Source organism: Vigna umbellata, chromosome 8, assembly GCF_029865625.1.
Source record: "Vigna umbellata cultivar VRB3 chromosome 8, Vumbellata_1.0, whole genome shotgun sequence".
NCBI lineage: Eukaryota > Viridiplantae > Streptophyta > Magnoliopsida > Fabales > Fabaceae > Vigna > Vigna umbellata.
The window spans coordinates 23,186,519-23,213,011 of record NC_142172.1 but is presented as its reverse complement, the minus strand read 5'-3'; the positions used below and the strand labels follow the sequence as shown (position 1 = coordinate 23,213,011).

Sequence of the window (26,493 nt, the reverse complement as noted above, 5' to 3'; positions counted from 1 at the left end):
CCTCAAATCCACTCAAATCCATTCAAATCATCTTCCCCAAATCATCTCCCTCAAATACACCCAAAGAAGAAAGCCTAAGACTTTAATATCCTCCCTTCAATCCTTTCATTCAGCTACTGTTGTGAACCTGCACTCCACCGTTGGTTTCGTCAACACTTGCCTTATGACCGTGGAAAATTACGCCTTCTCTTTATCACTCACAATCTTGGACAGTATATTTTCCCATACATTCTCTATTCGAGGGATAAGCTTTACGTCCATGGCTTCAAATCCCTTAATCAGCTCCATAGCTTTGTGGAAGTATCGAAGGAGTTGGTTATCCTTAATCTGGAACGTGCCCAACCACCAACTAAGAGTTTGTTGGAAAATCTACTCGATGTGGTCCCACATCCTTGGCCAAGGTAAGACCTGAAACTTAGGCCTCATATTCAGCCTAGTTATTAGAAACTCTAAACTTGAACATTAACAAGTGCTCAATGACTATATCGTTCGTCCCTTCTAGTATAATACTGATGACTCCTTCGCCCTTCTTGCCAAACGATCTGTCGACATACAATTTTCACGTTGGATGCGAGTGGTTTTTCTTGTTTTGGAAGCTTAGCAACAAACTATTTTATGTGTTATCCTTGGATCGAGCCGTGATTCGTTTCGTGACTTGCACCATAAATTGTTTCGTGACTTGCACCATAAATTATCCTTTGATGGCATTTGTAGTCCTATTCTACTTTTAAGAGAGTTGAAGCTACAAGACAACGTGTGTTAGTTTAACATTTCCATGGAGTGATTTGGCTCCAACGTTGTTTTAAACCAAAATCCAAACACAAGGATAGAGACATGGTTATGTTAACCATTTTCTGCATCATCCCAAACAACCACGATGATTAGGCTACTTTGCCATAACAAGTAGACATAGAAAGTAAGGCAGCATCAAATTTTATAAGAACACTGAGAAAAATAGTACACACCTGCAGAATGTAAGGAGCATATCATTATCCAAATATTCAATCTTAGACAACCAACAGACCAAGACCATTCAAAATTGATAAGCATGTAAACCGAGATCGTTACAGCCAATTTCAGGAACATATTCTATGCTAAAACTGAAATAATCGCAAACATAAAAGAAAATGAAGATAGCTAAAGCCTTAAATTAAACTATCACATTGGGTTCGTCAACAATCATAAGCTGATCATAACAACAATCCACTGCAAAGCAACAAAAAGAAAACAAAAAACTAACACACAATCCAAGCATTGTATGCACATAAATGTTTTGAACAGGCTATCTGCCATAAACAAGCACAAAAAGCGGTTTCATTTCCTAGCTTTCTTGTTGACCCTGGAGGGTTTGGGAGTGCCCTTGCGTTTGGCAGGTGTTATATTGGGCTTCTTCTTCATGGTCTCGGGAGTCTTCACCTGACTCAAACGTTTCACTTTACCTGCTCCAGAGGCTGCCGCTGCCGCCACATATTTCTTCGTGCTGGGGGCTTTCTTCTTTTTCAGAGTTTCGGGCGTCTTCACCTGACTCAGCCTCTTCGTCTTCTCCGTCACTTTCTTCTCTTTCGGAGCGGTTTTTGGTTTCTCAGTATGTGGAGAAGATAGTTTGTAGGAGTTCTTGACCTTGTAGAGCTTCTCCAATTTGACCAAACTTTTTAACTGAACGGACAGAAGTTTCCGGAAGTTGGGAGGAAGCCCTTTGCTGTGCTTGTCCTCGACAAACTTGACTATCGCAGGCTGACTCGAACCCGTGCGTTCCTTCAACGACGTTATGGCGTCGGCAATCATCTGAAAGAAAACCGCAACAAAATGAAAACGCTTTTATGAAATTCTGGAATAGGAGAGAGGGTGATACCTGGAAGTAAGGAGGGTGGAGCGCGACGGCGGATTTGTTCTTCGCATTGGCTTTTGTCATTTTTAATTTATTTTTTCTGTCGTTGTGTTGTGTGAGAGAGGAGAGAACAAAACATGTTACTATGTAAAGTTAACGGTGTTACTGTTTTGACACAGGTTGGGTTAGGAGTTGGAACTGGAAGCGGTGGAAAGATAACTTTAACTGCTACGTGTCAGTGCCTGAAAAAATTCTTAGTTTGAATTTCAATTTTCAATCAGAATTTGGCGGCTTACCATTGTTGGTACCACTGGGCCGCCATAGAAATAAAAACAGCATTAAAGTGGGCCGTGGGTCGTGGGCAGTTTGTTTTTCCAAGTTTTTGTTGAACTTGCAACCCGTGCTGGCTGAAAGTGCGAGTAATTTTCTGGTTTTTCCATATTTTTATAATATTATTTTCGAAAATAATGGCCCTCTTTTAATATAGGACACGATTTAAAGTAATATATTTTTTACTAATTCAAAATATAAATGTTTTCCTGCTATTATACAATCAACTAATATCTGAATAAAATACCATGATTCAAATTACACTGTAAATTAAATCTTGAAAGTAATTGAATGTTTGTGAATTCACATTCATGATTTTTGTAGTTCGAACTTAATTAAGTTTTATATCTTTTTTTGTGTAAATCATTTTAGTGAGATAAGTTTTGTATCTTGAATAGTTGAAACAGATTTTAAAATATGCTCCAAAGAAAATGATAATGGTTTTGGAAGGATGACAGTCACCACGAATTCAAAAAATAAATAAAAGATCAGAATTAATATTATAGAAAATAAATAAAATATCAGAATTAATATTATAGAAAATAAATAATAAAAACATCTAATAAAAATAAAAGGCCAGAGAAATATCTGAATGTAAAAGTTTGAAGTGAAAACAACTTAGGTGTCAGGCTATCAGGAATGGATGTTTCTTCATTCATTCCTAACTTTTCAGTGTTTTTTTTCATTTTCTTTTTGTTTACAATTTTTAATATTTGTGAATTGAAATATGTAGTTTTTTTTTAAAATTAAATTCTCATGAAGAAGAGGAGGCAAGTAAATCACAATCAAACTTCATTATATCTTTGCTTGTGGTGGAGTTGAATTTTAGTGTGTGTCCAATTAAAATTAGATTGGGTAATAAATTCACATATTTTAAATTTGAGAATTCAAACAACTATATAAAAATTATATTTAATTCATAATTGTACAATGAAAATAAACAATATTTTATGTGTTATTATACAAATATTACGCATATATTTATTATAATAAAATATTATGCATATATTTATTATAATAAAAATCATTTTATAAATCTTAAGAATTATTATAAATATTTATTAAAATTAAATATATTTGTTGTCTCTCATCATGAAATTAGAATTAATCTATTTTAAATTTTCATACGTTTTGATCTTTAAACTTTCTAAACGTTAAAAATCTAACATTATGTTTCAAGTCAATAACAACAAAGCTACCACTTATTTCTTTAAAGTAAAAATGTTAACAATATCAGTTAATAAAGCATTTGATCCTTTTTTATCTAATTCAACAAGTTTTCTTACCTTTATACGTTCTTTAAGAAATTACTCCAAAATTTAAGACTCGAAAAAATCATAACTTCGTCTTATGATATCGAATTTATAAATCAAATATACTATATGCTTACCTAGTTTAGCAAAGATTAATTTATTTGATTATAATTTTACATATAATAACAAAACTCCTCCCATTTAATAGAAAGAAATTATTTTCGTTTTTAATAAATTTTTATCATATTAACTTTTGAACTTACTTGATAATTATAATTTTCAAAATTATTAGTTTTTATGTCAAATTTTGAATTTGTTTGATAATTAAAAAACAAATTTTTATTATGTTAAGTTTTGAATTTACTTGATAATTTTTATTATGTTAAGTTTTTAAGTTATTGATTATTATTTCAAATTTTGAATTTGCTATATAATTAAAAAATAAATTTGTATCATTTAAGTCTTGAACTATTTAATAATTATAATTTTCAAAATCATCATGTGAATACTTTGTGGATTTGCTTGATAAGTTTTTTTATCATATTAAATCCTAGATTCATTTGATATTATTTTAAATAAAAGAATGTTATTCAGATCAATATTTCCTCAAATAAGGTTTTTTAAAAAAATTATCTAATTTTGATTTCTCAATTTTTTAAAATATATAAAATTAAGGTTCATTGGCCAAAATTATTTTAAAAATTACTTTTTTTTATCATTGCATATTTGTATGTTTTATTGGATGATTTGGGAAAAATAAATATTTTAGGAAATTACACTAATTTTACACGCTTAGGAAATTGTCTTCAATGTTATGACTATTAACCCCTTCTCCACATATAATCCATTCTCGAATTTAAATTTGGTTATAAGACTACTACTTTTATGTTTTCTATAGTCTTTCTTAATAAATTATAATGACCACTCCATTTATAATATTTTTAAAAGTTTTTTTTTCTATTCCCTCCGTATGATAGCCGATAAAGAAGTGAGAAAAGAAAGTCACTCTCAAATATGAATTGAATATACCTCTTATATACAAACGGCTTAAAAAAAAAAGAAAACGACTCTATTTACAGAGTTAATAACAAAACTAATGTAAAATGGAACAAGCTTGAATTAGTAAAACATAGATTACTTTCGTTAAATTTATTTTCTACTTCATTCAAAATACTTTATAATTCGTATACATTACTTTTACCTTATAAATAAATAAAATTTATTTTGAAATATTATTTTTTGGATAATTTTTCTCCGCATCCCAAAGTTAAATAAAAATAAAACTTTGTTTCCTTTCCAATGGTTAAATTTAATTTAAGACAAAAAAATAAAAAATTGACTCGAATTCATTAATATTTTTGGGCTAATTTTTTTTTACTTAAATACTATTTTAGTTTTTATTTTTGTCTAGTTTGTTTAGTGTGGTTCTCAATTTTTTTACATTCAATTAGGTTCCAGTTTTGGTTAATTTTGTTCTATTTTGATAATGTTTAAATGGTTAACAAAAAGTGTACAAGGTGACATTGTGTCCATGACCTGTGTTTTTTTTGTGACCCATTAATTGAAAGTGGTATGAGAAATAGGGTATTTTTATTGTATTTTTGAAATCCAAATTAAAGATAAAAAAGGATAGGGTTTGAGAATGAACTATGTTGGGTTCGCGTGAAACGGAGGATAGAAAACCCAGATGCAAAGAAGTAGGAACAAGATAGTAAAAGACAGAGAGAAAAATGATCTGAATAATACTTCGAGATTGAAAAAACCTTACAAACCGCAAAGACAGGCTACAATATATAGTCAGTCCAAGCAACTGTAACAAACACAATAGAATGACCGAACGATTATTAACAGTAGGAGGCCAACACAGGCTGAACACTAGCTAAAGCTCGAACGGTCACACACAATAAGACCGAACGTACAGAAAGAGACCAAATGGTTTAAAACCAAAAGTTGAGTCTAACAACAAATCTCTACCTAGACTCGACTATTACAAGAAAAACAAACCGAACGATAAACAATTACAAACCGAACGGTACAGAACCAATCCTGGACAAAAACTTCAAAAATTTCTCCTTTGTGACGGCTTAGTTAGCATATCTACAGGGTTGCCTTCAGATGCAATTTTGCAGATTTGGACAGTACTAGATTCTACAATGCTCCTGACAAAGTGCAGTTTGACATCAATATGCTTTGTTCTTGAATGGTATATTTGATGGTTGGCCAAATGTATGGCGCTTTGGCTGTCACAATAAACACAAACAAACTTTTGATCAATCCCCAATTCCTGAATCAAGCCTTTTAACCAAAGTGCCTCCTTTACCCCTTCACCAAGCGCACAATATTCTGCTTCAGTGCTTCAACTAACAGCAGTTCCGAACAGAGTAAACACATATTCCGAACGGGACTTTCTTGTGTCCATACACCCGGCAAAATCTGAATCTACAAATCCTTCAATAAAACCTCCACCTTGAGAGTTATTTTGAAAAAGTAATCTAGTATCCAGAGACCCCCTTATGTATCTAGGCATCCACTTCAAAGCTTCCTAGTGGATTTGTCCAAGATCAACCATAAACAGATTGAGAATACTTACTCCATGCGCCTGGTCAGGTCTAGTGCAGACCGTGCCATACATGATGCTCCCAATCCCATTAGAAAATGGAACAGACTTCATCTTCCTCCCCTCATTCTCGGTCTTCGGGCATTTCTCTTTGGTGAGTTTCAAGTGTTGACCGATCGGTGTGCCAACAGGTTTGGATTGAGACATCTGATACCTTGAAACCACCTTCTGCAAGTAATTCTTTGGAGATAAAAACAAGTTTCCCCTAGTTTATCTCTCTTTATATCAATGCTCAAGATCTTCCTTGCTTCCCCTAACTCCTTCATCTCAAAAGCACCACTCAATTTTGCTTTCAACTCATGAATCATGCACCCGTCACTACTGGCAATGAGAATATCATCCACGTATAGTAGAAGATACAATACCTCACTATCACGGTTCAGAGTATACACACAGTCATCATAATTGCACCGCTTAAAGTTCATCTTTATTAGGAAATCATCAAATTTCCTATACCATTGTCTTGGACTTTGCTTCAAGCCGTATAACGACTTCTGCAACAGACACACCCTATCATCCAAAGCAAATCCCTCCGGCTGCTTCATATAAATGGTTTCCTCCAAATCTCCATGTAGAAACGCAGTTCTCACATCCAATTGTTCCAAATGCAAATTTTGATGAGTAACTATAGCCATTAGAACACTGACCGAATAGTGCTTTACCACAGGAGAAAAAATCTCATGATAATTTATACCTTCAATCTGGGTGAAGCCTTTTGCAACAAGTCTCGCTTTGTACCTTGCTTTCTCACCCCCTGGTATAGCTTCTTTTTTCTTGAAGATCCATTTAGAACCTATGACCTTCTTACCCTTTGGCAAATGATGGACAAATTTATGATCACCAAAATATGATGTCACAAACTTGTTGAACAATCGGCAAGTATGACCGAATCGTTTCAAGTAATAAACTCGGTAAGACCAAGTATCGTTCTCCCAAAGGACTCACGGCCTAGTTTAGTTATGTGATTTGTTGATTAGCTAAGACTTAAGAACAAAATAAGTGGAGTTTAATATGCAAAAGACGAAAATAAACATGTATGCATGAGGTTGATCAATGGCTAAAACAAAAGACAAGCACTTTCAATGAAATATATTGATGAATATGTTGTTGGGGGTCAATTTCATCTTATCCACTCTCATATATTTTAGGAATTCACATTCAAGTCATCATTGTTAATGTCACTCTCTAAATTACCTTTCAAGAAGGCTTCTCCCTAATTACGAGTTCATACAATTCCTAGCATTCCTAATAATTAGTTTTCTTAGCACAGGAGCTTAACGACAACCAATATAATATTGGGAGAGATTCCCCGGATCTAGACTTCCCCGTACGTTCCCGTATCGACAAAATCAATAATCATGCATTGAATGAGTTAAACAAAGCAATCATTAAGCAAAGAGGAAAAACCCTAACTAATGATGGAAGAAAGCATAAATCTTAGATTAAGATGCAAGCACAAATTCCATATATGAGAGCTTCAAAAGATTACATTGATTCCCCAACAAACATACAAGGTTTAGTTCACCATATTCATGGTGAACCTCGATGAACAATAATGAAAGAATGAAAGATAAAACCCTAGAAAGGTGAAGAGGTAGCCTGACCATCCAAGATCCTCCTTCAAAGGGGTGGAAGATAGAGTGTTTGCTTTGTTTCTGCCAAAGATACCAAACCCTAAGACATCTAGGTCTTTAAATAGGACATAAAAATAATAGAAAACGGGTCCAGGCCCAAACAGATCATAAAATCGCATAAAACTGGCCCAAAACTCGTCTGGTTGACTTTTTTCGTATTCTGGTTGACTTTTTGGTTGACTGGTTGACTTTTCTAGTTGACTGGTTGACTTTTTTGGTTTCTGGTTGACTTTTCTGATTCCATTTCTCTCCTTCTTCACTTCTTTCACTAAATTCACCTTAAAACCTGCACAAAAACACTGAAATCAAGCATAAACCTGTCCAGCTCTCTTATTTATGAAAATATGGATAAAAGCATGATTTCAAGCTAGTTTCTAAGTGTAAAGGTTGCTTTTTGTGTCAATTTTAAGCATGAAAATAACAGTTTTTCAACTGTTATCAGCAGATCCACCAATCTCCAGGTGCTATTCTTCCTTAACGCCTCAAGCTCTTCCTCCATAGCACCATGCCAAAGATGCCGATCGCTGCTGTCAAGAGCCTCCTTGTAACTTCTCGGTTCACCCGAGCTTTCAAGATCTTCAGCAACATTCAAGGCATAGCAAATTAGATCTACCTTTCCAAATTGTTTGGTTGGCTTAGAGATTCTCCTTACCTTATCACGTACAAGCTGATAATTTCTCAATTCAACACCAGCCTCTCTTTAGTGACTCACATCACCAGACATTCCATCTGTATCATCACCAAGATCTATGATAGACTCTCTTTGAACTCCAACCGTTCGGTTCTTAGCTAATGACCGAACGACTTCATTTTGAACTTCACCCGTTCGATCTTTCTCAATCAACGACCGAACGACTTCATCAGTAGTCTGCTCCACCTTAATGAGAGTTTTCTTCTCAGGATTTTTAGCAGGCATTACCATTCTTGTCTCATAAAAAATGACATCTCTACTAATGATAAATTTTGAAGGTTTATTATCCAACCTCCACAACCTGTATCCCTTAACTCCTTCAGCATATCCAAGGAATACACTTTTCACCGCTCGGGCCTCCAGTTTGTCCCCTTTGACATGTGCAAACGCCAAAGAACCAAACACCCTTAAGTTTGAGTAATTTGTTGGCTGTCCACTCCAAACTTCCATTGGCGTTTTATGATTGAGAGCTGAAGACGAACTCCTGTTGATCAGGTATACTGCCGTATTGGCCGCCTCTCCCCAGAAAGCTTTTGACAATCCCGATCCAAGCAACATGCACTGAACCCTCTCTAGAATTGTTCTATTCATCCTTTCAGCCAAACCTTTTTGCTGAGGAGTTTCCACCACAGTCTTATGCCTCCTGATCCCTTTAACCTTGCAGAACTCATTAAATTCCTTTAAAACAAACTCCAGACCATTGTCAGTTCTCAAGCATTTCAACTTACACCCCAATTGATTCTCGGTCTGTGTATTCCACTCCTTGAACCTTTGAAACGTTTTAGACTTATTTTTCAGAACGTAGATCCACACTCTTCTTGAAAAATCATCAATTATACTAAGGAAATATGCTCCTCCACCATGAGTTTGAGTTCTTGCAGGCCCCCACCAATCAGCATGAGCATACTCGAATGGACGTTCGGTTAAGTGTTTCCCTTTGCCGAACGATATTTTGTATGATTTCCCCAAGACACAGTGGTCACAGAAATCTAGCTTTTGCAGCTTATCTCCCAAAAGTAAACATTGCTTCTCCAATTCTTTAAGGTCCTTCACTAATATGTCTCATCCTCAAGTGCCAAAGCCGAGCGGTATTCTCTGACTTCACTAATATGTCTCATCCTCAAGTAAACATTGCTTCTCCAATTCTTTTGCCTTTGACAATCACACAATCTCCAGTGGAGTAACCCCTAAGATCAAACGAACTGATAGAAATCAAATTTCTCTTTAGTTTAGGCACATATCTCACATCCTGCATCACCATCTCTTGGTTGTCAAACATCTTCAGCCTTACCGACCCAATCCTTGCACTCGGCAAGCCTTGTTATTACCGAGCAACACATTTCCATGCTCCTTTTGCTCCAGACTCTCAAAGAATTCCTTCACCAGGGACATGTGATAGGTACAACCAGAATCCATGACCCAGCTCCTTTGAGAATCTTCAAATGAAGCCACCAGAACACCAACAGATTCATATCCCTCGGACGCCTCTACCACATCAGCAGTTTCCTGTGACCGAATGGCTTTGCCCTTCTCTGGACAGAACTTCTTGATATTTCCAATCTTCTGGCACTTGAAACATCTCACCTGTTTCATACCTTCTGGTTTTGGCTTCTTCCAATTTTCCCCCTGCTTCTTCCCTTTGCATTTCACTGCAACGTGCCCAGATGCCTCCACCTTGGTTGCCTTCAAATCTTGAAGTTTTTGGAACTCCTTGGTTCGAATTGATGTCACAACCTCCTCTAAAGTAATCACCTGATCCTTACCATAGAGCAAGACATCCCTGAAATGCTCGAACGTTCTTGGAAGTGCATTCAGAAGAATAACAACATTATCTTCATCTTCCAACCTCATGTCAATATTCTCCAGATCATCAACAATCTTGCTGAATTCTGCAAGTTGCTCCTCTATGGTTCTTGATTCTGTCATCTTGAACGAATAGAGTTGTTGCTTCAGACACAACCTATGAGCCAACAACTTTGTCATGTACAATGACTCCAACTTTGCCCATATTCCAACCGTAATCTTCTCCTTTACAACATCCCTCAACGCCTTATCACCAAGACACAGTATGATTGCACTTCTTGCCCTATCTACCATTCTTTTCTTCTCTTCTTGCGTCAGAGTAACACCCATGTTCAACTCCCCTTTCAATGCATCATCAAAACCCTGATGTATCAAGATACCCTCCATCTTGATCTTCCACAGCCCGAAGTCATTTGATCCATTGAATTTCTCTACGTCGAACTTGGTTGTCATCGTTTCTGGAATTTCTTGATTCACAACCCCAAGGTGGGCGTCAATTGTTGGGTTCACATGAAACAGAGAACAGAAAACCCAAATGCAAAGAAGCAAGAACAAGAGATTAAAAGACAGAGAGAAAAATGATCTGAATAATATTTCGAGATTGAAAAAACCTTACAAACCGCAAAGACAGGCTACAATATATAGCTAGTCAAAGCAACTGTAACAAACACAACAGATGACCGAACAATTATTAACAATAGGAGGCCAACACAGGTCGAGCACTAGCTAAAGCCCGAACGGTCACACACAATAAGACCGAATGTACAGAAAGAGACTGAACGGTCTAAAACCAAAAGTTGAGTCTAACAACAAACTAGATATGAGTTTTTTCGTGGTCTGAAAAGTGATTTTGCAAATTCCTGTTCCTGAAATCGTCTTAGTTGCTTTGTGAGGTATGTATGATTTGTATAGTTCTTCCTTTTTTGTTGTAATAATTGGGAATAGCGAATTTGTCATTCTCTATCACACCATTCTCCCCGAAACACAATATTGTCAAAATTTGAAAACCCTAGTTATCATAGATGATTTTTTTCAATCTCAAATCCTAAAAGCGATTGTCACTCACTTTAATTAAGCCTGCAATTAAAAAATACATAACAGACCACCTAAGCAAAAAGAGGTGCAAAGAATATCTCTCTCTACACTTTTTTGATACCAATTTAAACCTAGTTGAATGTATAAAAATAAAATAAAATAAAAACCACATCAAATAAACTAGACGAAAATATAGAAACCAAAATAAAATTTTAGCTTCTTTTTTTTAAAATTACTTTCTTACTTTTATGCAATTTCATTTCGTCTTTGGTTTATAAGAGGGTTGAAGTTTACAATATATAAAATAATTTTACTAAACACTTATGCTGTTTTCACTTGGGGTGATTCCCTGTTCACGCATAACAACGAGTGACGATTACAAGAGAAAGTCGTGTTCGCTTGGAGGCAATTGCGCGGAAGGAATTAAAGTGAATTGCGGGATTCACCGCTTTTTGGTCACTCGTTAGGAAGACGCGATTTGGAGGGATCACAATGCAAAAGTCAGATGTGCCCTCTGCATTTTTTGTAATTCCACTTCCAGTTTTGCATCTTTATTATTATTGATTCTAACTACTAAGCATTGATTCCAAGCATTATTAATTCGAACTTGGGTACACTGTGCACTCACGAGTTTACTGAGTTATTGAAAGGAAAGTTGCAGAGAGATTCTTGAGCCTTTTGCTTCATACAGGCATTGAACAGGAGAGATTCCCGCATGCATTAGTCACATATACACAATATTATTTTGAATAACTTTTGACCATGTCGAACAACCATTAATATGTGCTTGGTTTGTGGTTGTTGTTGTCTTAATTGAGCCAGAAGAGCATTGTCATGTGCAAGTGAACGAAGGAGCATTGTCTGCAAGTGTGTTTATACAAGTATTGTTTGATGCGTTCAGTGCGGGCGAAGAGGGAAAGCTAAGGTCAGGTATGATTGTAGTTGTTTACACAAGTTTTTGTTATTTGTTGACGTTGTAGGGTTGGTGGTTGATGAAGAAGAAAAGCTTGATGGCTGGAGGAGATGAAGAAGAAAGTGGTTGATGAAGAAAACGACTCTGAGAAGTTGGAGAAGACGAAGAACATGATACCGTATTCGGTTCCTTCATGCTGTATTCGGTTACACGGTTTCGAAGAAAAACATGGGAAACCGTATTCGATTCCCATGCTGCGTATTCGGTTCCACCATATGTTCTTGGATTGGAGCGACTGTATTCGGTTAGGAGGTGCTGTGTTGGGGACATTGCAGGGCATATCCGGTTCCAGAGGGCTTATTCGGTTCCCTTGGAGGACGAAGCTTGATGGTTGCAACTTGTTATGGCGCGTTGATGGTTGAAGAAGGTGGACGTTGCAGTACCCATGCGACGAAGGTGGTGGTTGCAGAGGCGTGCATTTGGTCCGGACGTTAGTGGTGGAAGCGGCATGATCCATGATGGTGGAGGATGTAGCGCGCATCCCATGGTGGTTGAAGTAGTGGACGAAGGTGTCCTTGGAGGATGGAGCGAGCATGTGATGGTCGTTGAAGCAGCTACGGGGGTGTCTGTCATGGTGGAGGATGCACCGAGGAAGGCATGGCCATTGAAGTAGTGGACGAAGGTGGAGGATGCCCACTCAAGAGGATGCAGAGAAGAGTGTAGGACCTGGCGGAGGTGGTTCAAATATGAGCACCCTTTAACCGTTTGTTTGTGATGCAGGTGTTCAGTGGAGCTGTTGGAGGTGTTATGAAAGTGGTGAACGTCAAGCGTGAAGGTTGATTGTGAAGGTCGTGCGTGGGTAAAGATTGTGGTTATTTGTGCATGTTTTTAGGCCAGCAAAGATTATGCAGTTTTTTAATTGAAGCTAGAAGATTTGATCTTGTTTCTCTGCATTTCGAAACATATGGCGAAGGCTTGAAAATGGTACCACAAAAATAGGTTTATTTCTTGCCTTCAATTTGGGTTGTAGGTGTCGTTTTGTGATTTGTGTGTTCGGTTTGGTGGAAGTTGGGTGCTTACTTCATATGATATGAACCTTTGGTTGTGTGGAAATTGGTTGGACAAGGTCTGATTAGAAAATTGGTGCACATATTGTGTACCAGAAATGAGAACTAGTGAAATAAAGATAATTTTGGGAGATTACAGTAATGATAACTAATCATTAAACTAACTTATTACGTGTCAAAGTGTGAAGTGCTGTGAGTCTGAGTAAAAAAACCTTTCTATTATTAACTTTAAACATTACTAAAGGGTCAAGAATAAGAAATACAAAAGATATAAATTATCCCATCGGAGACTATTTCAATTTAATCGGTCTAAACTGTATAACTTAAACTTAATGTATTTAACTATATTACATACATAAATATTACACTCTCTCTAGTCCTTAATATAACTTATATTTATGAAGAAATTGATGGTTTTTTTATTAGGCATTTTTTAATATCTATGAAATATTAACTTTTTCTTCTTTATTTACCATTTTAATAATTTTTTAAATATTTACATTAAAATTAACAAATTTTAATAATAAAATTAAATAAAACTCTTAAAAAATTATTTTTAAATCTAACCCAATTTTATAAAATCATCCAATTTGGATACACTAAAATATCATAACAAAACATATATATTAGGGAAGATTTACGCATATATATTAAGTAAATTGACTAGAATGAATAATGTTTGGGCATGTTTATACAAACTCTTACAATGGTTTATTTTACTTGCAAAAAGGACTCGAGTTACACATTAGCCAATAATGAGAGCTAGAAAAACAGTGATGGGGAAATGTTTTGTGTACATTCAAAACTCTGCAACTAGAGAGAGAAATGACAGATGCTATGGATAACATGATGTCACAAAAAGAGAAAATTAAAACTGATATAAAAGAATAGTCACACGTCAGAAGATTAAAAATATCTTAATAATAAATTAAAATCTCAATTTGTCAATTGCAAATAAAGACCTAAATCAATAGTTAAACATTCCCATCAATTGGTTATCTTAATTTAAGACAGATTGTCACAAATGTACTTTGTTTTACAAAGGGTTAAGACAGATTGTCACAAATGTGACTCTCCTTTTAGATATAGTTGATTTTTTTTTTCATAAATTTCTAATGAAATTTTACTATTTTATTATATTACCTGTTCGTTATTATGATGTGGTGATAAAGGAAATTGGTAAAAGTTAATTAGCTTGAACTCTTGTGTGATGGAAAGAGAAAATAACAAGAGAATAGTAATACCACCAGCCACCATACCACCTAGAAAGTTTCAAAGAAAAAATCATTTGGGATAACTCATCCCAATAAAAAAATCTCATTTCTCTTGCTCTTGTTGTAAAAGTCATATTTATACTTTTGATTGTTGTAAAGGTGGTTGCTTTCACAGATAACCATGGATCGGAGTTGGATAAATTTGATACGCACAACAAATGAATATGAGAGTGGAGTAGAACAATTTCTTGAATTTGCAAAGATGAATGTTCCAGACAATAACGGAAGATTCTATTGTCTGTGTGTTAATTGTTTGAATGAGCGAAAACTACCAACTGAAGTTATTCGAGAGCATGTTCTATGTGATGGATTCCTAAAGAGCTACACAAAGTGGACATGGCATGGTGAATTAATAGACATGCCAAGTGTAAGTGACTCTCAAGTAGAAGTAGAAGAAGTTGATTTAGAGATGGGTGATCGGTTAGAGGACATGATATGTGATGTCGGACATGATTCCTTCCAACGTGCTCATATGTATGACAGCTTGTGCAGTGACGCAGAAAAACCTTTATATCCAGAATGCAGTAAGTTTACTCGATTGTCAGCTGTGTTAAAATTGTTCAATGTGAAAGCAAGAAATGGGTGGACTGATAAAAGCTTCACAGAGTTGCTTGAGTTGTTGAGTGACATGCTTCCTAAAGGTAACACATTGCCAACACGCAATTATGATGCGAAGAAGATATTGTGTCCCATGGGTATGGAGTATAAAAAAATTCATGCATGCCCGAATGATTGTATTTTGTACAAGAGCGAGTTTGCCAAGTTACATCAATGTCCACAATGTGGGGTATCACGATACAAACAAAAAGAGAGTGAGTTTGAATGTGATAGGAAGGGTCCTCCTGCAAAAGTCTTGTGGTATCTTCCTCTTGTTCCACGATTGAAACGCCTGTTCAGTAACTCAAATGATGCAAAACTCATGAGATGGCATGCAGATGGACGTATAAAAGATGGGAATTTGAGGCATCCAGCAGATGCAATGCAGTGGAAGAATTTTGATTCCATGTTCCCCAATTTCTTGATTCAAGAAACATTAGGTTTGGACTTGCTACAGATGGAATGAATCCATATGGAAACTTGAGCAGTAAACATAGCTCGTGGCCTGTGATGTTAGTGATTTACAATTTACCTCCATGGTTGTGTATGAAACGCAAATATGTGATGTTATCCTTGATGATCTCGGGTCCAAGACAACCAGGAAACGACATTGATGTTTATTTAGCCCCATTAGTTGAAGATTTAAAGATGTTATGGGAGGAAGGTGTTGATATGTTTGATGGATACACTGGTGATTCATTCAAGTTGCATGCCATGGTATTTTGTACTATCAACGGCTTTCCAGCTTATGGTAATTTAAGTGGCTATAGCACTAAGGGTCATAAAGCATGCCCTATATGTGAAGAAGGCACATGTCATCGTCAATTACAGCATGGAAGGAAAACAGTATACCTTGGACTTCGAAGGTTTCTTAGTACAAACCATCCATATCGTAAATTAAAGAAAGCATTTGATGGGTGTCAAGAAAATGAATTAGCTCCAATGGCTTTAAGTGGATCACAAGTATATGAGCGTGTGAAGGACATTGGTGTTGTTCTTGGAAAGACATAAAAAAAGGCACTTCAAGCAACATATGGAAGAAAAAGTCAATTTTATTTGATCTCCCATATTGGAGGGTGCTTGATGTCAGACATTGTTTAGATGTTATGCATGTAGAGAAAAATGTTTGGGATAGTATTATCGGAACGCTCCTCAATATTCAAGGGAAAACGAAAGATGGACTCAATGCTCGCTTGGACCTGGTTGAAATAGGTATAAGAGAACAATTAGCTCCAATATCACATGGTAAGAGGACATACTTGCCTCCAGCATGTCACACATTGTGTAAACAAGAAAAAAGGAGTTTTTATGAATTTTTACAAGGTGTGAAAGTTCCACTGGGTTACTCTTCTAATTTTAAACGAGTTGTATCCATGAAAGATCATAAATTACTTGGGTTAAAATCTCATTTTTGTCATGTATTGATGCAACAACTACTACCAGTGGTTATTCGGGGCATATTGCCTAAGAATGTTAGATACACATTAACAAGATTGTGCTTCTTTTTCAATGCAATATGTAGTAAAGTTATTGACATTGAGAAGTTGGATCAACTAGAAAATGAGGTTGTGGTCATATTGTGTCAGTTGGAGATGTACTTTCCTCCATCATTCTTTGATATTATGGTGCACTTAATTATTCATCTAGTAAGAGAAGTTAGAATTTGTGGTCCAGTATTCTTACGATGGATGTACCCTATTGAGCGATACTTGAAGATATTAAAAGGTTATGTAAAGAACCAATATCGTCCTGAAGCATCAATAGTTGAAAGATATATTGCTGAGGAAGCTATCGAGTTTTGTACAGACTTGTCAACACTCAATTTTGTCCGGGTAGTAAAAAATGTGTTTTTATTGGTTTTTATTATTTTCCTTTTATTTTATTTTACCTTTTTGTTTTTTTTTCTATTTTAATGTATTTAGATCTTTGCTTTTAATTCAATTTCTATTTTATTTCTTATATTCATTTTGTTTTAATAGAGTTAATTAATCAAAATAACTGAAAAATTGAAAAATAAAATAAAAAATAAAATTAAAAATAAAATAAAAAAATAAAATTGAAATAAAAAATATAATAAGAAAATAGAAAACGTGGGGGAGGTGGTGTATGGGAGGCGTGTCTGGGGTGAGGGAGACCAGGTGGTTAGGAGGAATATTTCCAAGATTTTGGGAAAGAAAAAAAGAGGATTGGAGACTGCTGCGGGGGACCTTCATCTTGGGTCATCATCCAGTCACAGAAGGACATCCACGCTTGGCGCCGGCAAATCCACTCACAGAAGGGTATTCACGCTTGGCGCCGGCAAAGAAAGACAAGGGCCAGAGGAGGAAGGAGAGGAGGTCACCGGATACACGCAGCTAACATCAGTCATAGAGCTCCGAGAGGTAAGCCTCTTGCTCACCTGTGTGGTCATGTATGTTGTGTGGTCATGTATGCTTATTGCACAACTGCCTTTTATGTTTATTCCATTTTACTTATGCTACGGTGAGTCTGCCACATTCCCCATTCTAGAATCTTATAGCACACGATCCTCCTTTACCTCATCCAATCATCAACCATCATCCATATTCACCCACTGTCACAACCATCTTGGCACCCACGGCCACTACTAACACCTCACGGCCACCACCTATCTTCACCCGTCATTGACTACACCATTAACTGCAAAGAAAAAAAATCAAAATCTGTCTTCATTGCTCTGGCAACAAACAACACCAAAAGAGATTCAAATCACCAAAAGAGGAAAACCTAAACACAGAGATAAAAGAAATTTGTAGAACAATCATCTGCCACGCCGGCGACGGTGGCTGGGAGTTACGCTGGCGACGGTGGCTGGGAGTTACGCTGGCGACGGTGGCTGGGAGTTACGCCGGCGTGAGTTAGGGTCGAACAAGGGGGGTGCCGGTGGCGGCGTTTCTATCCCAGGCGTGAAAGGGAGACCCGTGAGGAGACCTGTGAGCAGCGAAGGCGTTTCCAACATTAGCGTTTGCCGCCGGTGATGTCTTTGGTCCAGCTATAGGACGCGGCGGTGTGGCATCGGAGGCAGCGGTGGCCGCGAACGGAGGGTAGCGTCGGTGTGTGTGGCGGAGGCGGGACCCTCCCTCGGGATCGCCGTTTTCGAAGGGAGAAGAGTGGAGACGGTGGCGTCGTGGCTGGCAGTGGCTCTGGTGGCGCAAGTTGTCGCCGGCGAGGCCAAGGTGTGTTCTGGCTGAGGCGACGGTGGCCGGCACTGGCAGAGGCGGCGGTGAGCTTATGGACAGAGCAAGAGACTTTGGGTCTCTAGAAGGCGTGTAAGCTGAGGGAGTGGGGAATGAGTTTGAGCCTCCTGAACCCCTAGGAAATTCTAGGTTAGGCAAACCACACCCTAGGCCAGTGCTGGGCCAAGTCCAAGAATAGTGGAAAACCTTTTCTCCCGTACCCCCGCTTCTCACCCGCGCACCCCCATACCAGTTTGGGTTTAGGCCCAATCTTTTTATAAAAGAAAAAAATAGTTTAGACCCCCATTATTTGCTTTATTTTCATTTATTTATTTTATTTTTGTTTTATTTTTATTTTATTTTTTTTATTGTCTTATTTTATTTTATTTTATCTATTTATTTTAGATATCTACTTATCCTAAAATATATATATTTAATAATACAATATTTATAGCTTAAATATAAAATTTACAAAAAATACGTTTTAAAGGTTAAGCACACGTGTGACCGCTCGTGTCGTCCTTGTGCTAGAAACCTTTTCTTCTTTTTTTTAAAAAAAAAAATTACAAAAAATATACGTTTTAAAGGTTAAGCACACGTGTGACCGCTCGCGTCGTCCTTGTGCTAGAAACCTTTTCTTCTTTTTTTTAAAAAAATAAAATTACAAAAAATATACATTTCGAGGGTTAAGCACACGTGTGACCGCTCGCGTCGTTCTTGTGCTAAAAATCTTTTCTTCTTTCTTAAATAAATTTACAAAAATATGTTTTAAAGGTCGAACACTCGTGAGATCATCCGCATCGTCCTTGTGTTCAATACCTTTTTCTCTTATAATTAAATAATGATATAAGTACTCGTGCGATCGTCCGCATCAGCCTAGTACTTAATATCTTCAATCTAAAAAATTAAATAATGGTATGAGTGCTCGTGTGATCGTTCGCATCAGCCTAGCACTCAATACTCTTAAGTCTTCCTAAATAAGTAGATAACGGTATGAGTGCTCGTGTGATCGTTCGCATCGTCCTAGTGCTTAATATCGTTATTTCTCTTTTAAAAAAAATAATTAAAAATATTTAAATACCATTCTAAAAGTATGAGTACTCGTGTGACCGTTCGCGTCGGCCTAGTACTCATTACTTTCTTTTTCTCGAAAATATCAATAAATATATAAAATCTTCAAAAGCTAAAAACATCAACACTTTCAAACAAACAAACAATCTTTCAACCAGAACTACGTAACCCTGATTTCTCATTTTGAATGAGAATCCGTAGGAGCAAGGTCAATCCTTGTCGGGCCAAAAAAACTAAAAAATATATTTTTTGTTTCTTTAATTTTTTTATTTGAGGGATAATTAAACATTTAGCAAACCACATTAAATTCGCGTATTTAATTAAAGGTACTGCCTTAGGGCAGGCATTGTAGGGTGCTAATACCTTCCCTACACGTAACCGACTCCCGAACCCGAAATTCAGTTTTCGCGGACCTTGCCTTATCATTTTATGGTTTTTCCGTAGTTTTCCAGAATAAACTATGGTGGCGACTCCAAATCTCTTTTCAAAACCCGTTTCTTTTTTTTTATTGTCATCCCGTCGCGATATCGGTTGCGACAAGACTACTTATCAGATGTTGAAGCTATAGGGGTACCTAGGTCTCGTTACCATGGAAGAGGTGTTGGTAAGGGTACTAGAAGTGCAAAAGTTGTCACCCTGAATAGAGCTGAAATTCTACGAGCACATATGTATATATTGAATAACACTGAAGAAGTCATCCCCTACTTAAGTGCTCATAAAGATATAGTTAAGAGAAATAATCCATGAATGCCTCAAAAGTGGGTCATTAATGAACACAACAGAACCTTTTTAAAGTGGTTTAAAAAACAAGTTCAAGCTGACCATACAACTTCTGATACATTAAATTGGCTATCAAGTGAGCCAAACTTTGATGTCATATGTTGGTGTGGGTATGATATAAATAACTACACATTTCATACACAAAAAGAAGATGAAAAAAGCACCACTCAAAATAGTGGAGTAATGGTTGTGGCCGAGTCAATGCATTTCTCGAGTTCAAAGGACAAAAATCCTGTGATGGCATCCATGTGCTACTTTGGTGTAATTAAAGATATTTGGGTGATAGATTACACAAGTTTTAGAGTACCCGTTTTTAAATGTAAGTGGGTTGATGGTAATACTGGCGTGAGGACAGATGATCTAGGTTTTACATTGGTTGACCTAGAAAAGGAAGGTTATACTGAATAGCCATTTATCATGGCGTCTCAGGCAAAACAAGTGTTTTATGTCACTGATCCCGAAGACAATAGATGGTCAGTGGTGCTCAAAGGTAGAACAATGCATTATACTGATGACAATGATGAAGTCGTTCTTGATATTAGTGAAACTCCATCTTTCTCATCAAATATGCCAACCTTGAATGTCGATAATGAAGTAGACGACGTCCATGCCATACGTGATGATCATCACGAAGGGTTGTGGGAGAACATTGCAACTTGATAATGTATAAACTAAAATTTTAGATGTATTATATATTTTGCTTTGTTATTTTATCTATTAATTATTATTAACACTTAATGATTTATGTAGGGAAATGTCTAGTGACGCACCATCTGGTGACCTCCCACCTTCACAAGGTGCGGATGACATTCATACGCCTACCCGAAAAAAAAGGTAGGTCTGGGACAAGGTTGAGAGAGTTGGTAGCCACCCGCAACGCTGATCATAGGCTTCCCATTCTTTTTTATATGCAGACCTGTAAACCCTTGGGAGAAAATAACACGAAATTCATTAGTTATGTGGCCTTGCTCGGTAGAAGCAAGGCATCCATTCTTTGTGATGATTGGGATCATGTTCCAGAGAATGTGAAGAACCAGATATGGCAGAGCATCCTGGTATGAAATCTTAACTTTGATATAATGTGTCATTAACATATATAACTCATATTTAACATGTCATTCATTCTTATTGCACAGGTCACATATGACGTCCCAAACATTAATCTATTGAGGACGAAATGGATTTCATATGTCGGGGAAAGATGGAAGAATTTCAAGACTATGCTTACAAGTCATTATATTTATGGTTCCAAAACTGATAAAAGCCCTTGTGAAAAGTATCAATTTCTTGATGAGGAAACATGGCAAGCCTTTAAGTTGAAGCGATTAGATCCTGCCTTTCAGGTAAATTCATTTTATATCATAGTTTAACTATTTATGTTAACATATTGCTAACATAATTAATTATATATACACTAGGCTAAGAGGAGAGCTGCACAAGAGATCGCAAAGAAAAATGTCCACCCTCATATATTGTCTCGTGGGGGTTATGAGAAATTGGAGCAGAAGATGATGAAAGAGGCATCTGCCTCTAATCCTATTGGGGCCTCCGATACGAGTGCCATAACTCGTCTTCCACGCCATGTTACATGGAAGAGAGCTCGTCAAAGACCATCTAGGGAGTACACATCTGAGGAAACCGCGAGCATAGCTAGGCGCATTGTAAGTCCATATAATAACAACATATGATCTCCCATATGTGATTAACTTAACTTTAAATATTTGGTTGTAGGATGAGTTGGTCGAGCAAAGCACACAAGGTACATTCACTCCCGAGGGCCGTGAGGACATATTGGCAGTTGCAATTGGTCGTCCAGAGCATTCTGGACGTGTTCGAGGTGTTGGTAAATTTATTGGCATCCGTCAATTCTTTGGTCCTCCAACAAGTCATCACAGTAAAGCCCATGTCAGTGAGGAGGTCCTCAAGGGTATAAGAGAAGAAATTAGACAGGAGATGAGGGAGGAGATCAGCAAGATGAAGAAAGAGTACGGTGATATGAGAGCACAGTTGAAGAAGGAGTACTCTGATATGCGGGCACAATTGTTAGCAGATGTGCGAGCAGAATTCGCCTCCTCCTCAAGCCAACCTAGGAATTTCCCTCAACCTTCTCATCTTTGTATAAGCACAAAGGAGAGTTGTGATGTTTCTCCTCAAAACGCTTCTCCCACTATTGATGCAGAGTGCGAGTTGTTTAGTGATGATGCCCTACAGTGCTTGGTGGCCTTAGGTAATTTATCTTATTATATTGTCTAGATGTACTTGTTTGTTGAATCATATTCTTTGATATATTTTACAAATATTATTTGGATAACTTAGGTAAAATGTATACATTGGGGTCAACCATGCACCATGAAACCATTACAACTGATATGATGAGAGTGGTGGTTGTAGACGTACGAGATGCTACAGCTCGAGTCCCTGTGCCCACTGAGGATGTTCAAACAGTGGGACAGACCCCTGGAAATTTTATCCTTTGGCCCCTTAGATTGTCAAGAGCAATTGTAAAGAAGGTAATTGTTTTAATTAGGCACTTTGTTGTTTTTTATTAGTAATATTAATATTTTGTAAGTTTTTAAATATGTATACCAGGTTGAAGCACAAGGGCAGGAAGATATGAATGAATCACTGCAACAACAGTCGCAGCCGTCACAACAAATAATTCTAGAACAACTTGGTGTGTTAGCAGTGAAGATCTCCCTTTCTCCTATAGAGTTACAAATGCCTCCTGAAGTCACAAACAGGACATCTTCGCTCTCTTTCTTCATATGTCAGAAGGATATTTTTGAAATTCTCTCTGGCACTGATATGTTATGTATATCAATACTACAACTTTGGTTGTTGTAAGTAAATTTCTACATTTATGAAGTTTAAATATATTCAATATTTTATTCTAACATTATTCATTTTCAATGTTTAAGGTATTTACATCGGTTGACCATTGAAAAGAAGAATGATCACATTTATGGTTTTATTGACCCTGTTGCCATTCAAGGAGTTGGGAATAAAGGTGAAGAGGTCCAAAACTACCTCTTAGAGGCTTTTGTAAACGGAAAAAAGCAAGTGTACTTAGCACCTTATTTGCAACAGTAAGTATATAATTTTTATTAATAAAATTTTATTTACGTAAATGTTATTTAACACTATTATTGTTTGAATCTACAGGGGTCACTGGCAATTGTTACTAATTCTTCCTCAACAATTTCTTGTAGTTCTCTTATGTTCATTGCACAAAAAACCTCACACTTTGACAATTAAAAATACACTAATATTGTAAGTTTTTAATAATTTATTTGTAGTGTAGACATATCTGACTTTACTAAGTTCCTTAAGACTCATTTCAATGTACATTTAACTTTATAGAGTGGTTGAGGCATATTCAAGGTTGCAGGGAACACATATCGTCTCTAGAAAGAAGTTGCAGTTCATTGCACCAACTGTAAGTAGTTAATCTTTCAAACTATAAATACAATTATAAATTTTATGATACTTTATAAATTTAAGGGTTAAATATGTTTTTAGTCCCTAAACTATTGGCCGTTTTTGGTTTTCGTCCCTCTTTCAAAATAAGGTACAATTTGGTCCTCATTCTTTTTGAAACTTTGGTTTTAGTCCTCTAAAACTAACACCGTTAAAAATTAGCTGACGTGGCTAACGGTAGACTGACACACGATTTTTTTTTCAAGTGTTTCTCACCTTTTCTCCCCTTCTCTCTCTTCCTTCCATCTTCCACCCAACTTCATCTTTCACAGCATCCCTGGTTACATCTCTAACGTAACCAGCTTTCTTTCTCATGGAAATGGCAATCCCTTTCTTTGTTTCCTCCATCACCAAAGCAATTTTTTCCCCAATATTAAAGAGTAACCGGTGTATACACCAATTTCCAAGGTGTTCTTGGCATTAATGAGCTTAATAAGCATGCTCAGAAATTGTCCTTCGTCTGGTGGTGTAGCCATTATGTTCCTGTTATAAAAAACATTACCAAACTATTCAACAAGTATTTCCCAAGAATTTGGAACAAGCACGGTTTATTTTAGAGACTGCATATTTTTTATTAGGAAATGCAAAATGACCATGATTTTACCGAGGGTGTTTTTCTGTCATCTCGCGGATCTCCTTCAAGCACTCGTGCTCTCTTGGATAAATACTGGTTTCAAGTATGTACTGCAATAATAGTATGTATGTTGGTTTCAAGCGAAAATATGGTTACAATTTGAAAGAGAGAATAAAAGAGTTGTTGAATTGACCTGATAGAGTGCATCGCTATGAAGGAAAGTCTTATGAGAGAGATTTCTGATGCCCAAGAGGTGGTTATTGGGTTCATCTTCATTAGCCATGTCTCTGCTGAATCTCTTACTAGCTCAAGCTTCATTAGAGATGTAACCAGGGATGCTGTGAAAGATGAAGTTGGGTGGAAGACGGAAGGAAGAGAGAGAAGGGAGAAAAGGTGAGAAACACTTGAAAAAAAAATCGTGTGTCAGTCTACCGTTAGCCACGTCAGCTAATTTTTAACAGTGTTAGTTTTAGAGGACTAAAACCAAAGTTTCGAAAAGAATAAGGACCAAATTGTACCTTATTTTGAAAGAGGGACGAAACTAAAAACGGCCAATAGTTTAGGGACTAAAAACATATTTAACCCTAAATTTAACTTGTAGTTCTCACGTCAACCGGGAAGCTTTGAGTGCGGATATTATGTCATGAGACACATGCAGAAAATTATATCCGTAAATGTCGTTGACTCATGGAAATTGGTAACATGAACATTTTATAACTAAGATTTTAAGCCATTAATATTATAACTTTACTCAAACTATTCATTGTGTAGATATTTGATGACACGTCTCCAATGGAACAACATGTCATAAAGGATGTTCGGGAACAATGGGCTGCATTTCTTTTAACCATTTGTAAATGATTGGATTCTTCAAAATTACATTTTGAGTTTAGGAACTATTATATGTGTAATATGTTAAGTAACTATGTTAGGTAAATATAGCTAGGGACTTTGTTAGGTAAATATTACATTTTGATGTGTTAATGAAAACAATATTGATTATTTTACTTGTTATTGATTATTTAAACTGTATTCTGGGATTGAATCTTATGCAGGTCTGAATATGGATAGTAGTTCATACAAATAAAATATTTTGAAAAAAACGTCACTTTTTACACCGGTCAAAGCCACATCAGGTATAAAAAGTCTTGCTTTTTTACACCTATTATAGCATTAGTAGGTATAAAAAGAAATTTTTTTTTTCAGTGTAAATATAAAACTTTTATACCTATTATGAATAAGACAGGTATGGAAAGTAAAACATTCTACACCGATTCAAGAATAAGTATAAAAGATCCTAAACTTTCTATATCCTTTGCTTCTATACCTACCAAAAAATAGGTATAAAAAGCCTTTTTTAATAGGTATAAAAAATCATTTTTGTACTAGTGTTGGTTGTTTTTTTCTTTCCACGTGTTTAAGGTTGTTTATCATAAATGTGTTTTTCTCAAGTCTTCTTCTACCTTGGTTGTGTGATTGTGTCCATAACCTGATTACAATTTGGAAGATCAAACTTAGAAAAACTTTTTAAAAAAGGAATATTCATGTCAAATATAATTCATAATTGTGGCTATAAATCTCCTTCAAAGTAGATGTCAGCCATGAATATTTTCTCATAAATTTTGTTTTAAAGCAATGTTTTTTATAAACTTAGTCACTGAAAGTATGTAGCATTGTATAACCAATGATGAAATTTATTAAATTAATATATATAAATCAATTAGTAAATAAAGTTATTTTTTTAAATTTAGTATAATTTATATTTTTAACATTTTCATAATAAAAAATGGACATTGCAAAGCATTTTGGCATCGTCCAGTGAAATGTATAAGGTATAGAATCATACTCATAAAAATACAAACTATATATTCAAGCTTTCAATCGTGAACTTCATTCTGTCCACACAACAATTATAACAGATAATTTTTTTTTGTTTCATTGTTACCTGTGACTAACAGATAATTTTTTTTTTGTTTCATTGTTACCTGTGACTACTATGTTGTTTTTGCATGTGGACTTTAGTTGATCAATATTGCATGTTCTAAATAAAATATCTAACAACTTTAATTCTGAACATATTGACATATTATTAATACATAAATGTTAATATTTGGCAATATACTATTATTCGATGTTCCAAAGTTATGATTTTAACATTTCTTACATTACATATTTTTGAATTGTACTTGCTATCACGTTACTTTGCATACTTCTATTTATGTCAACTAAATTAACTGCAAAGAAACAATTATTCAAAGTACAAGACTATATGTGGCTCTTGAACGCCAAATACAGGCCATGGAGCGTCGAAATTCACTGATAACAGCTAGGAATCAATCACCTAACCCAACTTCG

General features: G+C 36.0%; 3 protein-coding genes and 2 pseudogenes across 4 annotated transcripts; 3 read left to right on the top strand and 2 right to left on the bottom strand.

Annotated features, from left to right (window-relative positions):
- Nucleotides 1–1,118: 1,118 nt before the first annotated feature.
- LOC124839765 (histone H1-like) lies at nt 1,119–2,013 on the bottom strand. The gene is made up of 2 exons (XM_047315680.2): nt 1,853–2,013; nt 1,119–1,785 (listed from the first exon to the last, which is right to left on the bottom strand). Exons 1-2 carry the CDS (start codon nt 1,910–1,912, stop codon nt 1,315–1,317), a joined length of 531 nt encoding a protein of 176 aa, XP_047171636.2. The 5' UTR covers nt 1,913–2,013; the 3' UTR covers nt 1,119–1,314.
- A 12,553-nt stretch (nt 2,014–14,566) lies between these two features.
- LOC148194296 (uncharacterized) lies at nt 14,567–20,747 on the top strand (annotated as a pseudogene).
- A 143-nt stretch (nt 20,748–20,890) lies between these two features.
- Nucleotides 20,891–22,340, top strand: LOC148194295 (uncharacterized). The gene is made up of 4 exons (XM_088097176.1): nt 20,891–21,142; nt 21,224–21,430; nt 21,506–21,748; nt 21,819–22,340. Exons 1-4 carry the CDS (start codon nt 20,891–20,893, stop codon nt 22,338–22,340), a joined length of 1,224 nt encoding a protein of 407 aa, XP_087953302.1.
- A 68-nt stretch (nt 22,341–22,408) lies between these two features.
- Nucleotides 22,409–24,999, top strand: LOC148194294 (uncharacterized). Its single transcript, XM_088097913.1, has 7 exons — nt 22,409–22,597; nt 22,677–22,927; nt 23,006–23,173; nt 23,250–23,357; nt 23,448–23,523; nt 24,740–24,835; nt 24,910–24,999. The coding sequence occupies exons 1-7, from the start codon at nt 22,409–22,411 to the stop codon at nt 24,997–24,999; spliced, it is 978 nt and encodes a 325-aa protein (XP_087954039.1).
- LOC124841161 (caffeoyl-CoA O-methyltransferase pseudogene) lies at nt 23,912–24,421 on the bottom strand (annotated as a pseudogene). Its single transcript, XR_015781570.1, has 3 exons — nt 24,332–24,421; nt 24,169–24,248; nt 23,912–24,047 (listed from the first exon to the last, which is right to left on the bottom strand). The product of XR_015781570.1 is annotated as a caffeoyl-CoA O-methyltransferase pseudogene (transcript).
- Nucleotides 25,000–26,493: the final 1,494 nt, after the last annotated feature.